General features: G+C 37.1%; 1 protein-coding gene across 1 annotated transcript in view; it reads left to right on the top strand.

Annotated features, from left to right (window-relative positions):
* The window catches only part of LOC123879208 (serine proteinase stubble-like), a 51,677-nt gene that overhangs the window by 18,121 nt on the left and 19,976 nt on the right, over positions 1–13,580 (top strand). Inside the window, exon 2 of the mRNA XM_045926814.1 lies at positions 3,347–3,904. Within this exon, the coding sequence (XP_045782770.1) occupies positions 3,347–3,904 (558 nt within the window). The remainder of the gene's footprint in view (positions 1–3,346; positions 3,905–13,580) is intronic.

The following is a 13,580-nucleotide window of genomic DNA, read 5'->3' as shown; positions in this document are numbered from 1 at the left end:
ATAAATCAAAAACTATTGCACATAAAAATAAATAAATATCTGTTTTAGAATGTACAAGTAAAGCCCTTTCATATGATACCCCACTTGGTATAGTTATCTTTGAAAATTGAAACACATTTTCATTTTTTTTTTGTGATGAACCACAAATTCACGGTATACGGATTTTTCCCATACTTGTGCTATACCTACCTACCTGCCAAATTCCATGATTCTAGGTCAACGGGAAGTACCCTATAGGTTTTCTTGACAGACACGACAGACGGACAAACAGACAGACAGATAGACATACAACGAAGTGACCCTATAAGGGTATCTTTATTCCTTTTGAGGTACGATACCCTAAAAAGCAGTGACAGGGTCCGAAAGCTATGACATCCGACTCTTTTTCAGGAGGTCGAGGGTTCGATCCCGGACACGCACATTAACTTTTTGGCGTTAGATCTGTTTTAAGCAATTAAATATCACTCGCTTAAACGGTGAAGGAAAACATCGTGAGGAAACCTGCAAGCCTGAGAGTTCTCCATAATGTCCTCAAAAGTGTGTGAAGTCTGCCAATCTGTACTTGGCCAGTCAAAAAAATTCAAAATTCAAAATGTTTTTATTCAATTAAACTTTTACAAGTGCTTTTGAATCGTCAAAAAAATCTACCACTGGTTCGGAATGCCGTTCCTACCGAGAAGAACCAGCAAGAAACGCAGCAGTAGCGTGGTAGACCTAAAAGCTTCTAATTCTGAGAGAAGATCCGGTTGCATATTGAACATGTTAAAAGAGCAACCGCCGAGTTTCTTTCTGTTTTTTTTCGGTGGGAACAGCATTTCTATCCAGTGGTAAATTATTTTGGCGATTCAAAAGCAAGTGTAAAGGTTTATTCTAATAAAAAATAAAATATTCCATTGTCATCATCATCATGATGATACATCATGATGAGGTTGGACATAGGCCTTCCCTAAAGAGCGCCACCACACCCGGTCCTCAGCCTTCCTCATCCAGCCACTTCCCGCCAGCCGCTTTATATCGTCGGTCCATCGTGCTGGAGGGCGGCCCGCACTACGCTTGCTTATACGCGGTCTCCACTCAAAGACTTTCCGGCTCATATTATGTCATACATACATATATTTCTATTTTATACATACATATTATATTCTATTCTATTCAATAAGGGCCAGCGTAGGGTAATCTGGTGAAATATTCTGTCTTAAAACTAGTAGATATTCTAAAATTATGGATTCATTTTCGGTGAGTCTTTTTTGCTGACCGTACGGCCCACTTAGAGTCCGAGAAAAATGGCGAATGTTGGTTGCATAACCTATTTAAAGACCAAACCGTCTAATAGCTCTGCCATTTCAAACATCTTGATTTATACTGTGGTAATTTTTTTATGAAAAGTAAATTGGTGATAGCCTAGTGGCCTACTATTTGAAAGGTCTGGGGTTCGATGCCGATCCCGTTCCACTTTTCAGAAGTATGTGTATTTGAAGCAATCAAATAGGTATCACTTACTTTAACCGTAATGGAAAATTATTATGAGGAAACCGGCATGCCTGAGATTTCTCCATCGTGTTTTCGAAGGTTTTTAATAAAAAATAGAGAGCAAACAAGCAGGCGGGTCACCTGATGTTAAGTGATTACCGCGATTACATTTGCTGTACTACAGGGACCGCCAATGCGTTGCCGGCCTTCGGAATGTGAAATCTGCCAATTCGTCTCATTCTGGGAAGAGATGCGTTCTCGGTAGTGGGTCGGCGATGGGTTGTTCCATGGAATTATGGTTCTTCATGATGAAGTCTTCTGGGGTAATATGCGTAACAGTCGTTTTTGCTGACCGTGCGGCCAATTTAGAGTCCGAGAAAAATGGCGAAATTGGTTGCGTAACCCATTTAGAGACCAAACCGTCTCTAGTCTTTACATAGCTCTTCCATTTTGATTTAGACAGCGTTATTTATTTGAAAAGTGAAGCAGTGATATCCTAGTGGTTTTTAGGGTTCCGTACCTCAAAAAACGGAACCCTTAGAGGATTATTTTGTTGTCTGTCTGCCTGTCTGCTCGTCTGTCTGTCTGTCAAAAAAACCTAGGTAATTCCCATTGACCTAGAATCATGAAATTTGGCAAGTAGGTAGATCTTATGGCACAAGTAAAGGAAAAAATCCGAAAGCCGTGAATTTGTGTTTACATCACAAGAAAAAATTAAAATGTGTTCATATAAACAAATAATTAGTATTTTCAATTTTTAAAGTAAGATACCTATACCAAGTACATTCTAAAGCAGATTTTCATTTATTTTTATGCACAATAGTTTTTGATTTATCGTGCAAAATGTCGAAAAAATTGCCGGAGTACGGAACCCTCGGTGCGCGAGTCTGACTCGCACTTGGCCGGTTTTTTATTTTATACAAGGAACCACAAGCTTAATAATTTGTTTAATCCGTTAAAACATCCAAATCTGTATATCGAGCAGTATACAAATTATATGAAAAAAGCAGGAAAAGCATAAAAAACCACATACAACACCACACAAATCTTCTAGAACAGACTCAAAGTACTTTTCACTCCGGACTTTGCTATTCTGCATTGTGGAGTACATCTCCTGAAGATGCTCGGAGTGAAACTTAACAGGGTTCTCTCCGTCACTCGCTTCATACAATCGTAGTTCCAACTACATTTGAATATTAAGCAACCAAAGTCCATGAAATTTTGCAGACATATTCTAGAAACTAATATCTGTGCCTGTGGTGTTTGAGATTTTTCTAAAAATATGTAGTTTTAAAATTACAGGGGCTCAAAGATTTGTATGTAAATTTTTAAGACCGCGTAACTTTAAAACCGAATATTTTAACAGAAATCTGGAAAACCACAGGCATAGATATTAGTTTCTAGAATATGTCTGCAAAATTTAATGGACTTTGGTTGCTTAATATTCAAATGAAATTGGAACTACGTTTGTGTGAAGCGAGTGACGCAGAGACCCCTCTTAAGTTGAGTGTAAGAAGATTTATGAGGTTTCGCCTTTTACAGATCTTGCGGTTATACCGAAATATGTGATCAGTGGATGAGTGATCACCTAATTGGATGACAGATGTTGTATATTATATGATTATTATACTCTTTTGGACGAATGCACAGTTTTCATCCTGTAAAATACCTACAGCTGAGCTGAATGATAATAACTTAATCATCTAAGCGCAAAAAATATCATCACTCATGTTTCGTGTGTTACTAATCTCTGATATGTAATTATTGTAAAAGTATTTCACGCTTAATAACTCTATACATATTTAACACAACTTTATCTAATTATCTTTTCTTATTTCCTTCTTATGTAAATATACTTTTTTTTTTATTCATACAGATGCCACCGACACACATCGAGCTCGAAACGAAATCAAACGAAACGGACTCATATATAAGAGATACCAACATTACAGATTAAGAAAACCTATGTTCATCCAAACAGAGGTTTATATAAAAAGAAATGCATACGAGTATCCGAACGCGACTCACGAATCAGTGCTGCCAGCATTCAAACCGATCTCGGATGCACAGATTAAAAAAATCAATGAAATAATCAAAGAGTTAAGTACAAATAGACTGAATAGTACAAATGGGAAGAGAAAAGGAAGAGTCATAGATACAGTACAAAGTATAGAAACGCCTAAGATTGAGCCTACAAAAATATACGAGTATGATAAGAAAGATGTAGATAATAATTGTTCCCAAGGGGGGACGTGTGAGTTTTTTATCTATTGCTGGATGGTTGGCGGTCTTCTAGAAGGTTCTTGTGGAAGCTTACTCAAAAGCTGCTGCCATAGAGTAGCGAAAGCCGGTTTACTTGGTGTCCAAGACTCCAATAGTATCGAATTTTCACCGAACGAAGGCATTAGCTATGGCCCCGTTATAAACGATGAAAGTAAGTGTTCAAGAATTCTGTTACACCGTTGCGTAATACAAAGTAACACAGAAGCTTAAATCGATTTGTGGTTAGTTACGAATATTGGATTTAATTTAGTATTCAATGGTTGCAATTTAATTTTATCGATCTTTTATTACATATTATAATATTAGATATATTTTTTATTAAAATATTACAATAAAACTTAAAGCTAGCCTTCTCTAATTACTATACAAATCATGCCCGCGTGGAATGGTGCCAAGAATACTGGCTGCATTTCCGCGTTGGACAGCCAGGCTGATCCGTTGCGCAAAAAATGAGCCAGCCCTTCTGTCATATATTTTTTTTATTAAAATAGACATTTTAGACATTTTTCTATTACAAGTTAGCCATTGACTGCAATCTCACCAAGGATGCAGTCTAGAATGGAATCGAGCTAACTTAGAAGAGGTATATATGGCAGTTTTTATCGGCTTGTACACGCCATCGTAATGGAATGTTAAGTCGCTTGCTTAGCGGTATGGTTTTGCCAGTAGAGTGGTAACTAGCCACGGCCGAAGCCACCCACCGAGTTGCAAAAGTTGTAGTCAATGAGTAGATATATTTTGGTCTAAAATTGTTGATCGATTTGCAAATCATCATATTTGGCATTCAAACTTAAATTGAGTGAATATCTTGTTTTTATGTATCAAACATAATTTTTTTAGCTTATTTTCTTCCACTTATTAATTTCTTACAAATATAGTTTCGTATTTTAAATCACTAATAATAATTAAAGTATTACGTCACGGTGTAAATAGTATTTCGAAAAGAAAACAGATAAAAAAACTAACTGAGCTCAGATGTGGTCGCGTGGCAAGACATAGGTAGTTCTCGAAAGTTCTAGATTTTTCCAGGTATGTCTAGATCCAGTGACGTCAACAGGTATTCATTGTAAATTGTAATTGTAAATACATACCTATTATAATATTATGTTCTATATCTTTCCAAGCTCTTGCCTAACTATGTCTTGCTTCCTCACATCTATGTATTTATTGTATTATACTAATACATATGTATTAATTAACCTTATACAGTATTACCACTTTTATAAGTTACGCCGATGTACCTGCGCAGAAGTCTTATTTTTGGATGGCGTGAAAATATCTCAGCCAATCATAGCGCTCGTTCGTCCGCTATTGGCTGTCGTATACGCGCCATGTTTTAGTACGCGCGAATTATGAGTGAGATAGCATGAGTCTCTGTTGTTCTTGTGTTTAAAATCTTAACGTCAAGCAATGTCTGTATTTTTAATCCCCGATCCAAAAAGAGGGGTGTTATAAGTTTGACGTGTGTATGTGTGTATCTGTCTGTGGCATCGTAACTCCTGAAGTAATGAACCGATTTTAATTAAGTTTTTATTTTGTTTGAAAGGTGGCTTCATCGAGTGTTCTTAGCTATAATCCAAGAAAATTGATTCAGCCGTTTGAAAGTTATCAGCTCTTTTCTAGTTACTGTAACCTTCACTTGTCGGGGGTGTTATAAATTTTTAATTTTACACTTGTATTGGGTATATTCGGTTTTAGGTGCGCGTCTGTGTAAACGAATTTTGTCGATGCAACTTATAAAAGTGGTACTCTACTACTTTTTACTATCTATTATTCTATTCTGCATGCCATGCCATCTAGATTGTAAAGGTAAGTGATTTTTGTACATTTACGATAAATTTATATTATAACACGTTTTCATTTTTAACCCCCGACCCAAAAAGAGGGGTGTTATAAGTTTGACGTGTGTATCTGTGTATCTGTGTGTTTGTGTATCTGTGTATCTGTGTATCTGTCTGTGGCATCGTAGCGCCTAAACGAATGAACCGATTTTAATTTAGTTTTTTTTGTTTGAAAGGTGGCTTGATCGAGAGTGTTCTTAGCTATAATCCAAAAAAAATGGTTCAGCCGTTTAAGAGTTATCAGCTCTTTTCTAGTTTTCTTGTAGAAAAGAAGGTTAGATAACCGTTAGGTTCTTAATATTATGTCAATTGACAAATGTCAAGCTGTCAAGATGGACGTTGCCTAGATATACATTATTATTTATTTGAAAATGATGTTTTGGAAAACTCAGATACTTTGGATCCAAGTCCAAGTTAGTTAGTCCAAGAAAATCGGTTCAGCCGTTTGAAAGGTATCAGCTCTTTTCTAGTTACTGTAACCTTCATTGGTCGGGGGTGTTGAAAATTTTTAATTTACACTTGTTGACATTTTTCACTAGAAATCAAAAACAAATATGCATTATAAACAATCAGTTTTAGAATAAACAGGTAAAGCCCTTCCATATGATACCCCACTTGGTATCTTACTTTGAAAATTGAAAATATAAATTATTTGATCATCAACACATTTTAATTTTTTCTTTGTGATGTAACGACAAATTCACGGTTTTCGGATTTATTCGTTTACTTGTGCTTTAAGACCTACCTACCTGCCAAATATGGTTCTAGGTCAACAGGAAGTACCCTATTGGTTTTCTTGACAGACGGACAGACGGACAGACAGAAAGACAACGAAGTCATCCTTTTTCCAATTGCGGTGCGGAACCAAAAAAAACGAATTAGGTTTTCTTGACAGACAGACAGACATACGGACAGACAGACAGACAAACATTTTAAAAACGTGTGATTCAGTTATGGTATCGTTCAAATAACATTGAGCTTAATATGAGGTAGTTATTTCGAAATTACAGACAAACACTCCAATTTTATTTATTAGTAAGTATATAGACTACAGTCCGCGACCCAATCGTATATTGTACGAGTAGGTATACAGTGGGTGTATGGAACGGTTCCGAGATCGTCATGCGCCGGCGCCAGTGAAAGTGCTTACGCAACGCACAGCTGAGCGAGATGCAAATCTGTTGTTGTTGTTTTTTTTATAACCACTAATTATGTCCTTTTGAAATAAACTGGTTGAGATGTCCGCTTCCTATTTCGGAGGTCGGGGGTTCGATCCCCGGCACGCAGCTTTTTTTAGAGTTCCGTACCTCAAAAGGAAAAACTGAACCCTTTTAGGATCACTTTGTTGTCTGTCTGTTTGTCTGTATGTCTCTCTGTTTGTCTATCTGTCTGTCTTTTTGTCTATCTGTCTGTCTGTCAATCTGTCTGTCTGTCTGTCTGTCCGTCTGTCGTGTCTGTCAAGAAAACCTATAGAGTACTTCCCGTTGACCTAGAATCATGTTTGACAGGTAGCTATCTACTTAAGTCTTATAGCACAAGTAAAGGAATCCGAACTCTGAAAACGAAAATCCGAAAAGCGTGAATTGTACTTACATCACAAAATAAAATTAAATTAAATGTGTTCATGAACAATTTCAAATAAACAAAGTATTTGATTTGATATCATAGTATAGCCAGTATAGCACGCTGGGTGGCGTGTACTATGTCAAACCTTTCTCATTCTGAGAGGAGATCTGTGCTCTATATTTTATATAGTTCCCTATTTGTATTCTCACCAGGTCTTTAACAAAGTATAACCATGTAAAAAATCAGGCGATCTGTTGCTCCGTTGCGTCGTGATTGAAGGACCAATCAATAAACCAATAAACCAACAAACAAACACACTTTCGCAATTAAAATAGGGGTAGTGATTCATTTCATTTCATTTGTTACTGGGCTAAAGAGAAATAATCAGGTCAGCTCTTTCTTAATTCTTATAAATAATAAACAGATTTGGTACTTAAAAGGCGGATCCACTTTAAAGTTAGTCAACAGCCTTTCAAAAGTCTATCCCAATTCAGTTTTAGTCATCCATTTACACATAACAAAGATGCATTAACAGGGCTCTCTCCGTCACTCGCTTCATACAATCGTAGTTCCAATTTCATTTGAATATTAAGCAACCAAAGTCCATGAAATTTTGCAGACATACTCTAGAAACTAATATCTATGTCTGTGGTTTTCCAGATTTCTGTTAAAATATTCGGTTTTAAAGTTACGCGGTCTTAAAAATTTACATACAAATCTTTGAGCCCCTGTAATTTTAAAACTACATATTTTTAGAAAAATCTAAAACACCTCAGACACAGATATTAGTTTTTAGAATATGTCTGCAAAATTTCATTGACTTTGGTTGCTTAATATTCAAATGAAATTGGAACTACGTTTGTATGAAACGAGTGACGGAGAGAGCCCTGTTAATAAATAATTGCTCAATCCAAAAACCCAAGACGGCTGGTTGTCCTACTAAATTATCTTAACGTTTTATGTTTAATGTATTTTGAACTCTATTTATTGACAATAAAGTTCATTAAGCAAGATTAATTCCAAGAAACTAATAAATGAAACCAATTGAGTAAACGGATCTACTGATTCATGATTATATGTAAAATACTTTATGCAATCTAATATAGGTATGGTGCGCGACCGGTTGAGATGGCAACCGGGTTGGGGACGCCCTGCACATCCCCCTTTATTTTACTAGAGAATCAGGCACAGTGGTTATGTCGGACTCCTACCGACAAAAAAGCCGGTCAAGTGCGAGTCAGACTCGCGCACTGAGGGTTCTGTACTCGGGTATTTTTTCCAACATTTTGCACGATAAATCAAAAACTATTAAACAAATATTATAAAGGAGTAAGTTTGTATGTGTGTGTGTGTGTGTGTGTGTATGTTTGTTACTTCTTCACGCAAAAACTACTGGACGGATTGGGATGGAGATAGATTATACCCTGGATTAGCACATAGGCTAATTTTTATCCCGGAAAATCAAAGAGTTCCCACGGGAATTTTAAAAACCTACATCCACGCGAACGAAGTCTCGTTAAACATAAAAATAAATAAAAATCAGTTTTAGAATGTATAAGTAAAGCCCTTTCATATGAGACCCCGCGTGGTATAGTTAGCTTATTTTGAACACATTTTAATTTTTTTTAAATGATGTAACCACAAATTCGCGGTTTCAGATTTATTCCTGTACTTGTGCTATAAGACCTACCTACCGCCAAATTTCGTGATTCTAGGTCAACGGGAAGTACCCTATAGGTTTCTTGACAGACACGACGGACAACAAAGTGATCTTATAAGGGTTCCGATTTTCTTTTTGAGGTACGAAACCCCATGAAGTTCCATCCCACCGCTGATGACGGAGCACAAGCAAAAGCTACGGTGGAATTCACAGAATCTGGATACAAACATACATACATACATACATACATACATAGACTGCTAAAATCATAACCCTTCCTTTTGGCTTTGCCCAGTCGGGTAAAAATAGGTTGGCAATGGCAGTTCCAGTGTTATTGTATTAGAAGAGGTCAGTGTTTTCCTTGAAAGTCTCTGACATTAAGAATCGTTATGTAGCAATAATATAATCATCCATACAGTATCAGAAAGTATCTCATTACGTTACATATCTTTTCGCGTGAAGATGGACCGGAAGGGATGTGTTTTGAGCTGTTTATAGTTTGGGCCAAGTTATAAGCGTTTGGTAACCGTAAGATTGCACTAAAAACATTAAATATAGGAATATTTTTTTAGTAAAAAGTAGCGAGCAAACGAGTAGGTGGGTCGCCTGATGTTAAGTGATTACCGCCGCCCATGAACATTTGCAGCAACAGAGGAATCGCCGATGCGTTGCCGGCCTTTGTTGGTCCGCTCTTTGAATAACCCCATGTTGTAATCTAGTGGGAACACCGCCGATGGAAGTTGATTCCACAGTTTGCAATTATGTTTGAAGTATGTTTGATAGATCGTAACTACTGGCTGACTGATAGACTGAGATAGAGAACTATCACCACCAAAACAACCTACTCGTATTCTTCTTCTTTCATATCTTCTCCCACTACCTAGGATCACGATAGATATCTCTTATAGAGATAAGTGGTTCCCAGTCCACTTTTCATTCATTTTTGGTACAAATAAATAAACATAAGACACAATTGCAGCAAGAAATTCATAAAAACTTCAGCGAACTACTTACAATCACACTAATATTATAAAGGCGAAAGTTTGTGTGTATGTATGTGTGTGTGTATGTTTGTTACTCCTTCACGCAAAAACCACTGGACGGATTTGGCTGAAATTCGGAATGGAGATAGATAATATCCTAGATTAGCACATAAGCTACTTTTTATCCCTTTCCTTATGAAATTAAAATCGCTACCGCCTATGAGTGTGGCATACGGCGAGCGGTGATCGCACGCGGTGGCGCGTACATACTACTGGTTTCCGCGATACCCTTCCGACTCGCGTCGCCTTTCACTGCGCACTATGCATAACTTTATGTGTACGTCTGTTTGTTTACTTTATTAGACGACTAGATACGCTACACTATTAATTAAATCTATCTATACTTGTAATAAAACTAACTGAACGATTTCTAATAATAAAAAAAAGAATAACCGGCTGAGTTTGTTGTGGGCTCTTCTCAGACTTGGGCGCGTTTGGAACCCTCGTAGCTGTAGTTTTAAGTTACGTAATTAATTATCACCACTATATCGTACAAAATTAACAATTTCGAGCATCAAAAGGTGTACAATTGTACATACTTTGAATAAATGATTTTGACTTTGACTTTTCTGTACATCCATACTAATATTATAAATGCGAATGTGTCTGTCTGTCTGCAACGCTTTCACGGCTCAACCGATTTTAATGGACGGTACCGAGTTAGTTTATATGCCGGGGACGGATATCGGCTACTTTTTATCCAAAAGACATTTATACATTAAAGACAGACAGATAGACGGACAGACGGACAGACAGACTGACAGACTTTGTTGAAGGAAGGAAGGAAGGAAAGGAAAAACGGAACCCTTTTGAGGTACGGAACCCTATAAAATCAAAATTTAAAAAGCCCCGACACAAAAACCTCTATAAGAAAACTAGAAAAGAGCTGATAACTTTCAAACGGCTGAACCGATTTTCTTGGATTATAGCTAAGAACACTCTCGATCAAGCCATCTTTCAAACAAAAAGAACTAAATTAAAACCAGTTCATTAGTTTAGGGGCTATTATGCCATAGATAGATACACAGATACACACGTCAAACTTATAACACCCCTCTTTTTTGGGTCGGGGGTTAAAAAATCGGCACGTGCCTTTTCTCAGTGCAATCCAATATGGGTTTCATTGTACTCAGTACATTTCACGTTGGCACTGAATTTCCGCTTAACAGGGCTCTCTCCGTCACTCGTTTCATACAATCGTAGTTCCAATTTCATTTGAATATTAAGCATCCAAAGTCCATGAAATTTTGCAGACATATTCTAGAAACTAATATCTATGTCTGTGGTGTTTTAGATTTTTCTAAAAACATGTAGTTTTAAAATTACAGGAGCTCAAAGATTTGTATGAAAATTTTTAAGACCGCGTAACTTTGAAACCGAATATTTTAACAGAAATCTGAAAAACCACAGACATAGATATTAGTTTCTAGAATATGTGTGCAAAATTTCATGGACTTTGGTTGCTTAATATTCAAATGAAATTGGAACTACGATTGTATGAAACGAGTGACGGAGAGAGCCCTCTTAAGAGATCGTTAAACTTTTCACTTTTACATCTCTTTCAACCAGTTATTATCTCAAAACTATAATCAAAATCTTCTAAATTATATCACTTCTGTTCCGTTATCGTGTCTTCATTGTGGACGATCAGTGAGAAGTATAGAATGCGGTTCACATTATCCATCGAAGCGATAGCGGTACTAGAAAGAAAGAAAGAAAGAAAGAAAATGTATTTATTTGTTGTTGTTACTAAGGGAGGGATTCAAAAATAATCCAAATCTACTTACATTTCTCTCATTTATTAACCCCTGACCCAAAAAGAGGGGTGTTATAAGTTTGACGTGTGTATCTGTGTATCTGTCTGTAGCATCGTAGCACCTAAACTAATGAACCGATTTTAATTTAGTTTTTTTTTTGTTTGAAAAGAGGCTTGTGTTCTTAGCTATAACCCAAGAAAATCGGTTCAGCCGTTTGAAAGTTATCAGCTTTTTTCTAGTTACTGTAACCTTCACTTGTCGGGGGTGTTATAAATTTTTAATTTACACTTGTTTACTTTCTTCTCTCTGGGCTGGTTTCCGCACTTAAACGTTTCCGTCTGTTGTGCGTGCGTTGCCCCTCTCCACCGAAGTCTTCACTCCAGCCATCCAAGCTCGCTCCAGAAGCCAAGTAGACCGCCCAGGTTGTCGAGGACTTCATGAAAATGAGGTTGAGGATCCCAAATGGCGCTCTCGTTATTTTTCCACGCCCCATAGCGGTCCGGCGAATGTTTGTGATAGTGATAACTAGCTGTTGCCTGCGACTTCGTTCGTGTGGATGTAGGTTTTTTAAAAATCCCGTGGGAACTCTTTGATTTTCCGGGATAAAAAGTAGCCTATGTGCTAATCCAGGGTATAATCTATCTCCATTCTAAATTTCAGCCCAATCCGTCCAGTAGTTTTTGCGTGAAGGAGTAACAAACATACACACACACACACACACACACACACACACACACATACAAACTTTCGCCTTTATAATATTCGTGTGATAATGATGACCTGTTTCCGCTTTCCGCTCCGCTACCTTTAACATGACCGAAGCCTCCCAAATTTACCATACAATAGAAATAGGCGTGCTCGTATAGCAAATTGTATTAGAAATTTTAATTATCATTTTTATTTGTTAAATTTATTGCTGTATTGTTTATTACGAAACAAAATATTACTCAATAGGGTCCACAGAATTGAAATAAGGTAATAGAAATGGTAGGTTTATCTGTTTAGAGCCTCGATAGCTCAACGGTTGAAGAGCGGACTGAATTCCGAAAGGTCGGCGGTTCAAACCCCACCCGTTGCACTATTGTCGTACCCACTCCTGGCACAAGCTTTACGCTTAATTGGAGGGGAAAGGGGAGTGTTAGTCATGATTAGCATGGCTAATATTCTTTAAAAAAAAAACGGATCTCTGCTTTATTATTGCTAGACATGTACTTAGTGTTACATAATAAGCCCATGTAAGTATATGTAGGAAGCCAGTAGCTTGTGGCATTATAATAAGTGCAAGTAGGTTGACATACTTAATATTCATGTATTCTATGCATTTAGTGTCCTTGATATAAACGACTTTGAAATCACTACCCATATAAATGCGAAAGTGTGTTTATTTCTTGGTTTGTCCTTCAATTACGCTGCAAAGGAGCAAGGGATCGACTTGATTTTTGGCATGGTTACAATTTGACTTAGCCTTTGACTGCAATCTCACCTGGTGGTTAGTGATGATGCAATTAAATGGAAGTTCGAGCTAACCTGGAAGAGGTATGCCAGTTTCTCATTAAATCAATACTCGTTTGGTTTCTACACGGCATCGGACGGGTACGCTAAATCGCTTGGCGGCACGGTTTTACCAGTAAGGTGGTAACTAGCCACGACCGAAACCTCCCACCATACCAAACCAGAAATTCCAAACCGGCAAAAACATAATTTTTAACTGAGGAATCTAACGTTGTGACAGTTTTTGAATTGGAAATCGGCCAAAATGTCATCAGATAAAATTTATTAAGCGATATAAAAATCAGTTCTAAACGCATAGATCTCTGAAATATTAGCATTTAATCGAACCTCCAACCTCCCAAAAAGATGGCTGACATCCTAACCACTAGGCTATCTTTCGAGATACGGAACCCTAAAACCCGCGTAATAAATCAAATCAATTCAAATCAAAATCATTTATCCAAAATAG

Source organism: Maniola jurtina, chromosome 27 (genome assembly GCF_905333055.1).
Source record: "Maniola jurtina chromosome 27, ilManJurt1.1, whole genome shotgun sequence".
NCBI lineage: Eukaryota > Metazoa > Arthropoda > Insecta > Lepidoptera > Nymphalidae > Maniola > Maniola jurtina.
Note: the sequence above shows the minus strand (reverse complement) of the source record. Positions and strands in the feature narration are given on the sequence as shown.